The sequence below is a fragment of the Miscanthus floridulus genome, chromosome 18 (genome assembly GCF_019320115.1).
Source record: "Miscanthus floridulus cultivar M001 chromosome 18, ASM1932011v1, whole genome shotgun sequence".
In the NCBI taxonomy this organism is placed as follows: Eukaryota; Viridiplantae; Streptophyta; class Magnoliopsida; order Poales; family Poaceae; genus Miscanthus; species Miscanthus floridulus.
The window spans coordinates 84,266,897-84,284,113 of NC_089597.1; the positions used below are offsets into that span (position 1 = coordinate 84,266,897).

The following is a 17,217-nucleotide window of genomic DNA, read 5'->3' on the forward strand; positions in this document are numbered from 1 at the left end:
TTAACTTTAGCCAACTAAACTTTAGACCGAACAGGACCTACGTGCCACATCAATGCAACACGTTGTTGGTTCTGATCCGTTCGACACATGGTATATCTAGTCTGGACTAGAGGTTTAGGCAAAAACCACGGATGGTTCCACAGACACATGATATATCTAGTCGTTGACATCTCCGGACACGGCACGGTTAGTTGCATGCGTCGTTCTCCCACAACCGCCTATCTGTCTGTCTCGCCGAGATCGTAATGCGAGCTGCTTCTCATGCACATCAAAGACCGCAGAAAAGGAGAAGAACGCGGTAGAATCGATCGGAAAGGTACCAAGATGCATGGGTCCGTATGTTTGCCAGTGCAGCGTGCCAATGGTACGTACGTAGGAAGCCGACGATCGATGCAAATGCAAACTTTTGGGCTTATTAACAAGCAATTCTATCTTCTATACTACAAAGAGAGCAAAGGGAGAGACGGCCAGATCGATCAGCTACTTGCCTAGTTAGCTACAGGTTCCATAAGAACGCACCGAGCCCCGAGGCAGGCATAATGCCGGCCGGTTGCGTCGTCCAGAGCTGCTGGTCCGTGGCAAACCCGGTCCCGGGCACCACCATCTCGTCGACGTGATGCGCCGCAATGCCGCCACCGGCTTGCATCATCCACGCGTTCGTCTCATACGCCGACCACGGGTCGTCGGGGGCACAGTCGTTGTGGAACGACGCCGTCCAGCAGACGTCGTCCTCGTCGTCGATCGGCGGCAGCTCGACGATCTCCTCCAGCAGATCATCCTCGTCGGGGTCGCCTACTACTGACGCCTGTAGTCCCGGCACCTGCTGGGGCGACGAGGGCGACGACGACGACGACGACAGCGGCTCCGGCTCCGGCGGCGGCGACGTCGGCAGCACCATCGCCGCAGCCGCCGCGGCCACGGGCACCACGTTCACGTCCATGGCGGCGGCGCGCGCGGCGGCGGCCTGCACGTCGCGCGGCGCGGCGGAGGCCGGGCGCGGCAGGGACGCCGCCATCTCGGGGAAGTTGAGCACGGCGGCGCGGCCCTTGACGACGAGCGCGGCGGCGTCGTGCGCGCGCGCCGCCATCTCGGGCGTCGGGAAGGTGCCGAGCCAGATGCGGGACTTCTTGCGCGGCTCGCGGATCTCGGACACCCACTTCCCCCACGCCCGCATCCGCACGCCGCGGTACGCCGGGCTGCTCCGCCCGCCGCCGTGCCCGCTGCTTTTCCCGCCCCTGCTGCCCCTCTTCTGCACGCTGCTGCCCAGCGGCGACGCCGCCGGGCTGCTGGGGACGACATCGGAGTCCGGCATTGCCAGTGCTGCCACCAAGTGAGGCGTGCAGTGTGCGTGCGAGGGCAATGCAACGCGCAAATGTGCTGTGCAGGCCTAGCTGCTTGGTGCCGTATGAGCTAGGCTACAAGTTTTGGTCTCGGAGATGGATAGATGTTTGATTTGAATGCGAAGCGAAGGAGAGGAGGGAGGTTTAGTAATGGTTGGTTGGAGCGCAGTGACACTGACGGCTCAACAAACGGAATGCTATTGCTACCTTAGCTGTACTACGCTCTCTGTATATGATGCTCTCTTTTTTTTGCTTGCGTTGTTGCATCCATGGATCCAGTCAATATCTGCCGGCAGGATGACCGGCCGGTACGGTGCAACGGATAAATTTTCAACTAGACCGTTGCAGCACCTAGGATAAAATTGCTTACGAACGCCGGTGTGTTTGGCTGAGGTACTGGCGCCGGTGTTTGGCTGAGGTACCGGCCAGTTTGTTCGGCTTCTTTTTTTTAACCGAAGCAGTGTTTTTCTCTCATAATATTTTAGCATAAACAGTGTTTTCAGCATGAACATAATTTGTAAACGCATCATCCTAGATATCATGAAAGAACATGCACACCGTTTAAACCATATATCTTGTACACTCCACTATATATCCATACAGAGAGTGAGAGCTGGCAGTAATTCAATCGGCAATCCACAACGCATTCAGCTATTATCCACCCTGGATGAAAAGGTGCAGGGTAACTTCAGTGATGTCATTGGACATCTGTACCATACTAACTGCACATATATCGAGATGGCGTCCTACAAAAGTACTTCATTTACCAGTTTCGACAGTACCGAGTCCAGACAATGTACCAGAACGTACACCTGGGCTCTGCCTGGCACAGTTGCCGCCACACAGGGTAGATCGTCCATTATTGCGCTTACAACATGGTAATGTTTCAGGAATTGACACGAACTTTGAAGAATTTCCCCAAGAAACAGTGCGATTCTGTTATGAATTAATTCTAATGGAATCCCCATCCCCACAGTCCAAAACTGGGGTTCATCGGTGCTACAAAGTTTGATGTGATACAAAATTTGCATGCGAGATTTGATTTAGTTACCTGATTCCCTCATTAATAACTGACAAAAAATTGATGATTTGATCTGACACAACCCATTCATTGACACATGACACCGGAGGGGAATTGTGATCGGTCGCTGGATGATTGACTTATATGGCTAAGCTATGGGGGTGCCTAAACGTTGTGAATCTTTGCTAGTATCCGGTAGAATTGCCAAGCAATCAAGATGTTGATATATAATAACGGGAAATTCGTAGGCCGGTCTATGACAGCTCAGTGGGATGCAAGGAGTAATGAAGGTCGATCCGTAGCCAACCCTATGTCCTTAAAGCAGTTGATGTAACGCATGTATTTCAAGTTGAAGTCATATACTCATATAGCTCATTCGAATGTGTAGTCTAATACTCCCTCTCTACCAAAATAAATGAACTTATAGAGTTGTTCTAAGTCAAACTATTTTAAATTTGACCAAATTTTTACATCTGTGACACCAAATAAGTACACTATAAGGATCTATTTCATGGTATATCTGATGATAATAATTTTGTACCATAAATAATGGTATTATTTCCTATAAATTTGGTCAAACATAAAAATATTTGACTTGGAACAACTCTAGAAGATGATTTATTTTTAGATGAAGGTAGTAGTTAGATATAAAAAATCATTTTGTTCCTGCAAAATTCTTGTGTTCTAATAAACAGGGACTAACTAGCAAATGCACGGACTCATAGTTCATCAATAAATTAGTATGGTTGCTTCTATTAAGTTATATCTAGATTTGTGCATTGTAGTTTACCTGTATTTAGTTGTCTATATAGGCGCTTATGCAGTCTACACTACTCAAAGCAGGTCCACTGCAACATTAGCAAGTATACTAGATTTGATCGTTAGTAGGCCTGCGCAAGCTGATAGGGCCCCAAAAGTGGAGATTCCTCACCTCCTACACCTCTACTAGAGCATGGATGTGATTACATGCAACACAATATACACAAAAATATGCAGCGGTTTCCTAAGTCGTCCGACACTGTTAGAAATGGGAGCCGTCTGAAAAAAAAAATGAGTTTCTGTACTAGAGTTACTAATTCATTTCAGCGCAGATTAAGTGTTAACAAAATACGAAGCTAGGGTGGCCACTTGAAACATGTACATGTTCCGAGTTATTAGACATGATCTTCCACTACAAAGAAAGAATGGTAGGAGACGGTCTCTCTAATTAAAAGAGACCGACATATCTAGAGACATGTACGTGTTCGCAGGATATATATAGTATCTAGCTTTATTTGATTTAGACATGACTTCATGCACGTAGGGGCCAGCAATATGCAAGGAAGCTAAGGGGCATGCATGGGCCGGGATGGATCGACCTCACCACAGTATAAGTGTTGATGACCGTCCTGAACTGTCTCCATAAACTAACGTTTCTCTCATTTTCACCTTGAAGGACTTAGCTAGGTGCCTAGGTCACTGTTCTAGTACGTACCAAGCATGCATGCTATACTGCAACATCAACCAAGGCCTCGTTTAGATGCCATCCAAATTCTAAGTTTTTTTACTCTATCTCCATCACATCAATTTTTAGCCACTTGCATGGAGTATTAAATGTAGGTAAAAAAATAACTAATTACACAGTTTAGTTGGAAATCACGAGATGAATCTTTTGAGCCTAGTTGGTCCACGATTGAACAATATTTGCCAAATAAGACGAAAGTAGTACTATTCATCGGATTCAAAAAATTTGCAAAGTGAACAAAGCCCAAGCTATGTCGTCTGAGCTAAAACTAAAACTACCGACTGGGTCTAAATTTGGCCAAGCTGCATGCATGTGCAGTGGAGATATACAACGCGTGGTGCAAGAAATAAAAGATTGGTTGCGTAGGCAGCGTACCGTACAACCAATGGTACGGTACATAGATATTCGGCGTGTTCGCCGGTTGGTTTCTAGACTGGTTTAGGCTGGCTGGTGCTGGTTTATTGTGAGAGAAAAGCACTGTTGGCTGGTGGAATAAGTCTGGCTGAAACCAACAAGCGAACAGGGTGATTGTGCAAACGAGAAGAACAATAGCTCATGCCTGCACAATAGACATCTAATAATATATGTGTGATTTTGGTTCGAGGGTAATTGATAAAAACTCTGTCCACACGTCCTTACCTAAGCTAATCATGGCTTTGCAAAAAGGGTGGACACACCGCTCAAAAAAGGATTCGTAGCAATGCCGTCCTTTTTTTTCTATTGGGGCGGCTCTATATTGAGCCGTCCCTATAAATGGTGTCCAAACGAGCTGCTCTTATAAATCTATTTGTAGGGGCTACTGATGTTATCAGTCTCCCCTATAAATAGTTTGATTTGTAGGGGTGGCTCAATATTGAGCCGTTCCTATAAATAAACGCCGAATAGTAAAAAATAAACACTAGAATTTGAATTTTTTAAATGACCTCGGATGGAGAAATGACCAAAATAAAAGTTATAGATCTCAAAAAGTTATGAAATTTTACTATTTATAACTTTTTCATTTGAAATCATTTACTGCTTTAAAATGCTGCTTGAAATTCAATTTTAAAATTATTGAAGAACACTTATTTCTCTTTTTAATCTCTGGCTAAAACTTGTAACTATTCTTTCTCCCTCATACTAACTTTAAATTTGATGATTTTCCCCTAAAATTTACTAAAATTATGCTCTATTAATTTATTGTATTCTTACAGCTATTATTTTGTCCATCTTTTTTATGTGACTGTGTTTTATCTATTTGGATTTTGAATTTTAAAAAATGGCAACTTCAAACGTCATTTTGAAACATTAAATGATTTTCGCTGAAAAAATCATGAACATAAAAATTGTAGAACTCATCAAGAACTACAACTTTTATTTTGGTTATTTGTTTATCCGACAAAGTGGTAGTAACATTGTTCACAAAATTTACATAGCTCTCTTATAATTCCATAAACTGTAAGAGAGAGATGTAAAATTTGTGAGCAATGTTACTACCACTAAGTCAGATGACCAAATAACTAAAATAAAAGTTGTAGATCTCAAAAAGTTATAGAATTTTGTAGTTGACAACTTTTTTATTTTAATTCATTTTGTCAAGGAAAACCACGTCTGAGTTTCTTAAATTTGAATTTCAAAATTTTCAAACGACCTCGGATCAATAAACAACCAAAATGAAAGTTGTAGATCCCAAAAAGTTATACAACTTTATAGTTGACAACTTTTTTATTTGAAATCATCTTATCAAGCAAAACTACGTTTGAATTTCAAAAAATTGAAATTTGAATTTTTTAAACGACCTCGGATGGACAAACAACAAAAATGAAAGTTGATCTCAAAAAGTTATGAAACTTTATTGTTGACAACCTTTTCATTTGAAATCATCTTGTCAAGAAAAACTACATTTGAATTTCTCAAATTTGAAATTCAAATTTTGTAAACGACTTCGGATGGAGAAACTACCGAAATAAAAGTTGTAGATCTTAAAAAGTCACAAAACTTTGTAGTTGACAACTTTTTATTTGAATTTATTTAGGGCCTCAAACAATCAATTTATGCTCAGTTTAGGATAATACGTGAGGAAAGAAAATGCAACATGGACATAAGTGACAGTGTGGTGTAGTAATTAGAGGAAAGTGCGCGCAAGGCTGAGGTTGCTGGTTCGAATTCCAGCCGACGCGAAGTCTCCAAAAATCGCGCAAAAAATGTTGTGGCTATAGAGCGGGTGTGTGGCTGACTAGAGTGGAGGGCCTCCTCAAATTAAAAAAAAATACTATTTTTTAGTAATTTTTTATTGATTTTTAAAAATTAATTTATAGGGACGGTAATCAACTGGTGTTTTAGGGGCGGCTGAGATCTCTATAAACTAGATATTTGTAGCCACCGTGTTTAGAGGCGGTCGGCAAAACCACGGCTATAAATGCCCTCGATCCGTCCCTCGATCCGTCCCTCGAATACCTGCTGGCGTAGTGACATGACAGATCAAGAAATAGCGGGACAGAGTGCCGCACACGGTTTGCGGCATGCATGCATCCATTTGGATGCATCTGTGAACTGTGTGATGCGTCAGGGTAGGACATTCATAAGCTAATAAAACACCCTACCAGTACATACGTGGTTGATGAATATAATTTTGCATGCACGAGAGATGACGAGACCAGATTAATATAATCAGATGCAGACGGATCAGATACGGATAAATATATTATTAATATTATATTTGTTTTTATATTTTATTTAGATTTAATTTTAAATATGGATAGTATCAACGATAATATCGATATCATAAATATATGATTTAAATATTTAGATACGAATACGGTATCAAATATTCATCCTGCAGACTCAGGATATGGACTGATATGAACTCTTCTAAACATATTTAGTCTTAAGTACGGTCGAAAAATATCGTGTGTTTACAACCCTGGTCACACCACATGGACCACAACGCGACAAAGGAGGCAATCTCTGCAGCATAGGCATGGCTGGTTCCATCGATTCACCCCGCGCGTGTACAATATGCAATGCAAGTAACCCATGCATCCCCATTCGAATCTTTGCAGACACTCACTGGCACACACAAGCCCGATCCACTTGAGTGCTTTGCAGAAACTTTTGCGATTGATCGGCCCCATCATCTATCTCGACCAATCGTCATGGGACAAGCACCGTACCGTACTGTCACACCAGCAACCAGTCAAAACTGCAGCGCTGCCGGCTACTCCTTCCGTCTCGTTGAGAGTGTCGTGGTTGAGTTTTAGATTTCTTATTTAACATTCGTCTTAAGCCTTGTTTAGTTTGACCCCAAAGTCTAAAAAGTTGTTACAGCATCTGTCACATCGAATATTTACGGCCTGTGCATGGAGCATTAAATATAGACGAAAAGAAAAACTAATTGCACAGTTTGGTAGGAAATTGCGAGACGAACGTTTTAAGCCTAATTAGTCAATGTTTGAACACTATTTGCCAAATAAAAACGAAGGTGCTACAGTAGCCCCAAATTCCAAATTTCGCGAACTAAACAAGGGCTTATTTAAATTTTTTTATACAAATAGTAAAATAATTAAATTATTATAAAAGTATCTCTAATGATAAAATAAGCCATAGAAAAATAAATAATATTTGTATAAAAATTGCGAGTAAGACAAACAGTCAAATAAGAGATCTAAAAGCCAAAAACGACACTTTTAATATGACGGAGGGATTATATCATACTAGCCACTGCTGTCCGCGCTGTGATAGGCTTGGTATAGGAAAAATCTTAGGAAATATGGCTCATATGTCTAATATGTTTTCTCATCGCGTTACTATTGGATATTATATGGGCTTAACCTATATAATATTTAATAATTAAATAAAACTCTATGGTGCGTAACATTAAGTGTTGTATGGTTTAATATCATACGAGATTTTGACTGAACGCTGACTCAGCTTATATGGTTGGAAATTATTTATCTAAATTGAAAAGCTGAGAAAAGGATAAAGGCGTGCCGCGCGCGCCGCCGGCTGGGCCTATCTAAGGAATGTGATTGTAGAGAGAAAGAACCGCACTCTAACTGATTTGGTTAATGCCATGTTGGAGACTGCGGGACTATCTAAGGAATGGTAGGGTGAGGCTATTTTGATAGCATGTCATGTCCTAAATAGAGTGTCCATAAAGAACAAAGAAATCACACCATTCGAGGAATGGGAGAAGAAGAGATTAAATCTCTCTTACCTGCAAACTTGGGTTGTTTGGCAAAAGTGAATGTGCCAATAAACAAAAAGCGAAAGCTTGGACCAAAGATTGTTGATGGTGTCTTTCTTGGTTATGCTATTCACAGCGTGGGTTATAGATTTCTAATTATAAACTCTAGTGTTCCTGAGATGGCTGTTGATACAATTATGAAATCTAGAGACGCTACATTTTTTGAGAATGAGTTTCCCATAAAAAATGCACCTAGCACAACTGGTCATGAATTTATAATTCCCCATGAGCATGGAAATTTTACTCTGATAGAACAAATTGAGGAACCCTATGTGCAAAATCCTAAGGAGGATGACACTATAGCCACCAGGAAAAGCAAGAGACAGAGGACTGCAAAGTCTTTTGGTGATGACTATATTGTGTACCTTGTGGATGACACACCAACGACCATTGAAGAGGCATATTCCTCTCCTGATGTTGACTTATAGAAGGAAGCAGTACGGAGTGAGATGGATTCTGTTATGTCCAATGGAACTTGAGAAATTATTGATCGTCCCTATGGATGCAAGTCTATAGGGTGCAAAATGGGTGTTCAAAAAAAAGCTTAGGCCTGATGGTACTATTGAGAGGTACAAGGCAAGGCTCGTGGTCAAGGGTTATACTCAAAAGGAAAATGAGAATTTCTTTGATACTTATTCACCGATTGCCCGATTGACCACAATTCGAGTTTTGCTTTCCCTGATAGCCTCTTATGGTCTTATCGTTCATCAAATGGATGTTAAGACAGCTTTCCTAAATGGAGAGTTGGAGGAGGAGATCTATATGGATTAGCCAGATGGGTTTGTGGCAAATGGTCAAGAAGGCAAAGTGTGTAAATTATTAAAGTCATTATACGACCTAAAACAAGCTCCTAAGCAATGGCATGAGAAGTTCGATAGAACTTTAACATCTGCTGGCTTTGTTGTGAATAAAGCTGATAAATGTGTGTACTATCGGTATGGTGGGGGTGAAGGAGTCATTTTGTGTTTATATGTTGATGACATACTGATCTTTGGATCAAGCCTCAAAGTGATCGAAGAGGTGAAGGGATTTTTAACTAATAATTTTGAGATGAAAGATTTGGGAGAGGTTGGTGTTATTCTTAATATCAAGCTTCTAAGAGAAGGTGATGGTGGGGTAACTCTGTTACAAACCCACTATGTGGAAAAGGTGCTGAGTCGCTTTGGGTTTAGTGACTGTGCACCTGCTCCTACACCTTATGACCCTAGTGTGCTATTGAGGAAAAATCGAAGAATAGCAAGGGATCAGGTGAGATATTCCAAGATCATTGGTTCGCTCATGTATCTTGCTAGTGCAACAAAGCTAGACATCTCATTTGCAGTATGCAAGCTGAGCCGGTTTATGTCAAACCCAGGAGATGATCACTGGCGTGCTCTTGAGAGAGTAATGCGCTACCTAAAAGGGGCCATGAGCTATGGTATTTGTTATACCGGACATCCAAAAGTGCTAGAAGGCTACTGTGATGCCAACTGGATTTCTGATGCTGATGAGCTTTATGCCACAAGTGGATATGTGTTTTTGCTTGGAGGTGGCGTTGTTTCCTGAAAGTCTTGCAAGCAGACTATCTTAACGAAGTCTACAATAGAAGCAGAACTCATAGCATTAGACACTGCTAGATCTAAGGCTGAGTGGCTTCATGATCTCCTTATGGATTTACTGGTTGTTGAAAAACCCATACCAGCTATTTCTATGAACTGTGATAACCAGACTGATTATGAAGGTTAACAGTTCTAAGGATAACATGAAGTCCACAAGGCATGTTAAGAGACGACTAAAATCTATCAGAAAATTGAGAAACTCTGAAGTAATAGCGTTGGACTATGTTCACACGTCTAACAATCTGGTAGATTAGTTCACTAAGAGTCTGTCACGCAATGTGATAGAAAGTGCATCGAGAGAGATGGGTTTGAGACCCACTTGAAATTTACTATAGTGATAACCTGTTCTATGTGATCGGAGATCCCATGAAGTAGGACGGTGAAACAAGCTAGTAGTAAATTGTGAGGAAAGATCCTTAGTAAGACTCATTTCTGATGCATATCTTTCCTTTCTGTAAGGCAGGCTGGCTTTTGCCTTAATGTGTTCCAAGTGGCTTGTCAAAGCAAAGATGTTGTCCTACAGAACATCTTTTGAGGAACACACCTATATGAGTCAGACTACTAGTCACAGTCTATGAGATTTGGGTGATCTCTAAATACTCATGAAAGGCATTGAAGTATGACTTATATGCTTCAAATAGAGGGGATGTCTTTTGCTGCCTAGTATCAACTAAGGACTTTAGTGATATTCACCTCACACAAAACTGTCAATTCAAGGCTTAGTCCATTGTTTAGTTGTGACTGAGTGAAACTATTGTTCTAGATGGATGTTCAACTTAACAGTCTCCATCGAAACACTGGTATATAAAAGAAATATGGTTCTAAGACTACTTTGTTACAAACCCTAGAGTTTGGTGGGGATTGTTGGATATAATATGGGCTTGACCCATATAATATTTAATAATTAAATAAAACTCTATGGTGCGTAACATTAAGTGTTGTATGGTTTAATACCATGCGGGATTTTAACTGAACGCTGACTCAGCTTATATGGTTGGAAATTATTCATCTAAATTGAGAAGCTAAGAAAAGAATAAAGGCGTGCCACACGCGTGCGCGTGCGCCGCCGCCATCGCCGGCCGGGCCAGGCCGTGGGTGTGGGCGTGGGCGTGGGCATGGGCCGAGGCCGAGGCCATGGGTGTGGTGTGGCGTGGCGTGGTGAGGCAAGGTGAGGCAGGTAGGCGGTGAGCGGGTGGGCGTGGCTAGTATTTTGCCACTTAAATCCACATTATCATAGGAGTTTCGCTTCTTGATGGTGGAGGCGAACTGACTGCGTCAGTTACCGTCCCTTCTGCTTCTGCTTCCCGTCTCCTAGGATTCTCCACTGCCTTCGTCTTCTCTTCCCCATCAGCAGCCATATATCTTGTCTTCCATCAGTCCAGACCCCATCTTCCGTAACCACTCCCGAGAGAACCACATATCAGCAGCCTTCTTATTTCCCCGTCCCGTACCTCTGCACGCATGGAGGAGCGGGAGAGTAGGTGCCTCCAGAACCCTCATCCACCTGAGAATCCTGTACGGGGTGAGCAGCGATTAGGTTTTTGGAGAGTAATCCACGACTGCTCGTCCATCTTCTTCCTAGAGATTGCTCTTGGATCCATCCTCTCTCTTGAACGTCAAGGTGTCTTCTTCCTAGTGATCCGTTTATAGGACTGCACTGCGAACATTTTCCTACATCGACTGTGGTCTATGACTTCGAGCAACGCACTATGTCGACTAGTGCGAATGGAGCCTCCGATGCCCTCGGCATAGGACCCTCCGCTGGGTATAGTCTAATCTATGTGATTACTGTATTTTGTATTCTTATTGTATCAATTAGTATGTCATCTATGCATGCTGTAGCGTTCATAAGAAATATACACAGGCACATATATGCTGTCACAAACCTACTGATGTTATATTTCTGGATTAAACTAATAATGAAAATGCCTAAATTACTAACAGTTACTACGAAATGTTGGTCTATTTGGTACATTAAATGGGAAAATATGGGAAGGAAAGGTAACATGACCTTTTCATTATAATGTTGTAAATGAACATAAAGGTTGGTTGTCATTACATGGTGCCTATTCTAGGCCAGCAAATCAATGACATGTTAGTGGAAAGAAGTATTTGATAGAGTTAGGCTCAAGCAACTAACACGCTTAGATTCAAAGCACAACATTGGCTAGGATTATATTATAGGTGGAAAGAACAAAAACTACAATACAAGTAGGATCCACTCTCCTTAGGCGAAACTGCAACACATTTCATAAATCTAGAATGACATGAAAGATTATATGGCGTCGAACACTAAATTACACCGGGATTTAAAGTTACATGGTTAAGAGCAACCTAGTACTACCAAGTCTTACTCCAGAAGTCGGGATAGATGAGGGCAATGGAGAAATAACAAGATAATGATTATCTAAAATATGGCGTATGACCAACAGACTAAGAAGTCAAACATCGTGAACCCTAAGACCAAACTAACCAACGGTAGACTTGAACTTCTTCGAAAACCAAATCCCTTCTTCTCAGATTACACCATCGCCTCTGTCAGACGAATCTAGTTCCATAATGACGACTGGATCTCGTAGCTCTACTTCGAATTCGAGAGGGATGGGGATGAAGAAGAAGAGCAAGGACCAAGGGCATCTTATAGTGGCGAACGGAGATGGGGCGTAGCGCACCAAAAGTGGAGATGGCATGGATGGGATACACTGCCGGTTCATGCTGTGGGGATACAGCTGGGCATGGTGCGCTCCCTACGCAAGTGAGCAGAGGAGGGGAATAAAGGAGAGAAGAGAGGGTTCGCTCTACGAGGGAGTCGTGCGGGTGGCCATGTCCCCTAAAGAAGAAAGAAGGAAGGGGGGGTCCGGTACGGGGATGAGGGCGAGGATCAAGAGCGGACTAGAGGCCAGGAAAAGGAGAAGCGCACGGTGCATGAGGACGGCGAGTGCAGCACAATGTCACGGACATGCGAGGATAGGGTGTTAATGGGCCTGACACCGACGGCGTCCGCGGGGCACGCGGTGACAGCGACCCGTCGTGTGTAGCATGGTCGAGCTGGGCACAGTGCCTGGGACTTGACATCCACTCAGGCTTTCTAAGCACTCCCTAGTACCCAAGGCTAACTTTTCCTAGGTGTTCTTCTTTCCTTGCCTTCCTTGTCCACAATATGCGCCAACCTTTGTATGAAGTGAGATCGCAACATACATGCTTCCTCTAAATCCACCTCCTCTTATTTACTTTGAGAGAACACTATTTCATCAACATGTTGTAGATTTTCCGTTCAAACACCCTAATATTTGTATCAAAAGTGGTATGGCGGTGTAACTTGGTAAATATACTTGATCAACAACCTCGATACGAGTGCGTGTCGAGCAGCGTCACCATGTGGCAGTTGTTTCACAGGGGCCCTCGGTTTCGTTGTGACACCATAAGCTATTAACTAAGCAACTACTACCAACTTACTTGCAATGAAGACGGTGGGGTCATAGACCACAGAATTAGAGGAGTATTGCAAGGGAAGATTCAAATAAGGGTTCATTTCGCAACATGGGACAAGGACTTTAAATACAACAACAAATTTGATTTAAAGAGATTCAAGCGTTCTACTAGGACACCCACAAGTAGTTGATACAATGTCCTATGTTATCCAATCACGGTTAGTCTACTCACACCCGAATGGTAATTTCTCTTGTAACCCACTTAACATCGCCCTCGAAAACCCTAAGCATGTCTAATGAGACTTAAGGTAGATGGACGCAATAACACAGCGAAATAAATAAAATACATATTCCGAACGGTTATACAAGCACTTACTCTCCCATTCTCGACACATCGTTCACCTTTCCTACGATCAAACTACCTCAACAACTATGGACGAAATACAACAAAAAGATTACAATACCGATGGACAACGACAAAAGACACTACTAACTATGGGTACATTATCCCAAGGCAACTAATCTACTTTGGACCGTGCATCTTCATTCCCAGGCTCGACAGATTCTTCTACCACCCTGGCTATAGATCTACCTCCTCTCCTGGCAATGACTGAGTGAGAGGAATCAAGGGTTCTACTTCTGACACTTTTGAGGGTGGAGGTGCTGGTAGTACTGCAACACTGGTTCTCCTTCTTTCTGGTGGGCGGATAGGGATCCCCTCCACGATCAAGGGATCCTGCCATTTAGCAGCCAGCGTCCTCTGCTTGGCCTTGGTGACAAGGAAGGCCTCTCCCAACTAATGGGCATGTCGATCTTCAGCCTCCTTCAGAGCTTCTGACATGGCAGTCTCTTGACTCTCAGCGGCTACCGCACTAGCATGCGCTTTGGCAAGCTGCACCTGGAGCATCCTAGAGAAGATCTTGGCTTCCTCGGCTCGTCGAAGGCACTTACTCAGCTTCAAGGCTTGCCGGTCATATTGCTCATCCAGAGTAAGCAGGCACATGGTCAAGTGCACTACAGTAGGACTATCTTCTTGCACATCCCGCCCTAGCAAAGCCTCCATGCGAGCCCTCCATGCCTGTCGATTCTTTTCCAAAGGTGGAAAGAACCTCATGGGGGTATGGGCAATGGGCTCTTCATAGATCTGGCAAAGGTACCGCAAGGCTCTGCATGCCATAGCCTGGTAGGTGTCGACAAAGCAAAACCCAGTTGTGGTAATATTCCAGGCTTCAGTGATGTCGGGGAACTCTTCACTTTTCCTAATATAGACGGTAACTTCACAACGCTCAGTGCCATGCTTTTCATACTCACAGCCCTCATACTCAGGACGATCTTTGACTATGAGCTTTTGCATAGTGGCATACAGGATCTTGGGGAAACCCTCAATGTTTAGGCTATAACTACTAACCCAGGCTCCTACCATCGCTGGCGGTGGTTGCAAGGAAGGATTGAGCGAAAAGCTAGATCAAAAGGAAAAGCTAGGTGAGCTAAAGTGCACCGAGTGTGGTAACAACGGGTAAGCCAGACCCTGCTTATAAAGGCAGAGCGGTCAGTGGTCATGGCATGATCCACCAAGGTTCTAGCATGAGATCACTATAAATGAATTGACTGAATTTTTCGCGTGTTCGAGGCGAGCAATGTCTGAGGCCATTAATGACTAATACGACTGCAAGACAAGGTTCCGATAAGAGCCTAGAAAAGAGTACGGGGAGACACGGGTCATGAAAGGCATGAACCATAGGCGACGCGAAGCACAAAGCCATAAGGAACGAGCGCCTCTGCATGCATGGGTGTAGATGCAAGTATGGTAGCCGTAGTAATGGTGACCAACCCCAACCACCGACCACCTCAGGAGCAACATGCACACAAACCAAGTCATGTCTTAGATGCATAGATGCATGTGTAAGTACAAATGTTCTTGCATGGTCGATGAATCATTTTCATCTGATGGTAAGGAGGAGAGGCATTAAATGTGTTCACCTGCCTAACTTGTTTTTATCTGATGGTAGCATGGAGGGGAGGCATTAAATGTGTCTACCTGCCCAACTTGTTTTTATCTGATGGTAGCATGGAGGGAAGGCATTAAATGTGTCCACCTGCTTTTGACCCACCCTGCGTAGGTGAAGATGTCTAGTGCTTTTAAATTTACTGAGTGAATTTCTGGATAGCTTAGGGAATGGCCTCAGACACTACTCGTCTTGTGCCCATAAAAATCCTACCGCTTTCCTTTTATTGTTCTCCGCGCTAGACTAAATAGTGGACTATGCTAGTCCCAATGACTGCTCCTCCATTACAAAAGGCCTAGCCTAGCCACTTGGTACCACCACTCGGTGTGTCTCAGCTCACCTAGCCTTTCTCCCAAGCAAGCTTCTCGCTCGATCCTTCCTTGTAACCATCATCCACCAAGGATGGTAGGAGCCTGGGTTAGCAGCTATTGCTTGAACACTAAGGGTTTTCCCAAAATCCTATATGCCACCTTACAAAAACTCAGAGTTAAGGATCACCCCGAGTATGAGGGTCGTGAGTATGAGAAACATGGCACTGAGCGATGTGAGGTCATCGTCTACATTGGGAAGAGTGAGGAGTTCCTTGATATCACTAAAGCCTGGAATGTGACCGCAATCGGGTTTCGCTTTATCGACACCTACCAAGTTATGGCCCGCAAAGCCTTGTGAGATCTTTGTTAGATCTATGAAGAGCCAATTGCTCATACCCCCATGAAGTTCTTTTCACCTTTGGAAAAGAATCAACGTGTATGGAGGGCTCGCATGGAGGCTTTGTAAGGGCGGGACACACAAGAAGATAGCCCAACTGTGGTACATCTGGCCACATATTTGATTACTTTGGATGAGCAGTATGACCGGTAGGCCTCAGAGCTGAGGAAGTGCCTTCGCCGAGCTGAGGAAGTTGAGATCTTCTCCAGGATGCTCGAAGTGCAACTCGCTGAGGCGCACGCTAATGTGGCAGCCATAGAAAGTCGTGAGACTGCCATGGCGGAAGCCCTAAAAGAGGCTGAAGATCGGCACACCCAGCAGCTGGAGGATGCTTATCTTGTCACAAGGGCCAAGCATAGGATGCTTGACACAGAAAGGTAGGAACCCTTGGTCTTGGAGGGAATCCCTATCCACCCACCGGAAAGAAGAAGAACCGGTGTTGTAGTACCACCAGCACCTCCACCCTCAGAGGTATCAGAAGTAGAGTCCTTGCTTCCCCTCACTCAGCCACCACCATAAGAGGAGACAGATCCTTAGCCAGTGCAGAAGAAGAACCAACTGAGGCCAGGAATGAAGCCGTTTGGTCCGACGAAGTAGATGAGTTGTCCTAGGGGACATGTACCCATAGTTAGTAGTGCTTTTCATTGCCATCCTCTAGTGTTGTAATCTTTCCACTGTATTTCATCCGTAGATGTTAAGAATCATCGGGTCGTAGGAGCCAAACGATGTGTCAAGAATGGGAGAGGGAGTGCCTGTATGTTGTACTCGTATAAGGGTGTTTTGGATGTGCATTTTGCTTTATCCGTTGTGTTTGTTATGTCGATTTACCCTTAGACCTCGTTAGACTTACTTAGGGTTCTCGAGGCAAAAATCAAATGGGTTACAAGAAAAGCAACCATTCAGATGCAAGCAGACCAGCTATGATTGGAAATGAATCGCAAAGGAGGTAACAAATTAAAGCCGCCTTTTCACAAATCAAAGACCTCCCACTAACATGGTGTAGGCTTTCATTTTCAAGTTGTACGTTTGACCTAAGACCGCATGCAAATTAAAGCCACGCGCACCCCCAGTGGCCACTCATCCGTGCTCCTTTTCTCGCACATTGGTGCCATACTCTCAGCGTCACGCCGCTGTCTCTTCTGCATCGCCACCCACCGCACGTCGCACCACCACCCCATGACACCGCTCATGATGTCACCTCCATTGGCCCGATGCTGCCGTTGCTGTCCCCCACAAACCTGATTCCCTAAGCCCCCGATGTTGCTCAGTATCGCTGATAATGGCGCATACCCACCCTCTAACCCCATTGTCAATCGCCTATAAAACGCCCCCTAGCTCCCCCTTCACAACAAGGCACTCCACACTCAACACTAATCACCCGCAC

The 17,217-nt window shown here is 43.9% G+C and overlaps 1 protein-coding gene across 1 annotated transcript; it reads right to left on the reverse strand.

The window, feature by feature from the left end:
• Positions 1-169: 169 nt before the first annotated feature.
• On the reverse strand, positions 170-1,435 carry LOC136523136 (ethylene-responsive transcription factor ERF037-like). Its single transcript, XM_066516915.1, has one exon. The coding sequence runs from the start codon at positions 1,310-1,312 to the stop codon at positions 497-499; it is 816 nt and encodes a 271-aa protein (XP_066373012.1). The 5' UTR covers positions 1,313-1,435; the 3' UTR covers positions 170-496.
• Positions 1,436-17,217: the final 15,782 nt, after the last annotated feature.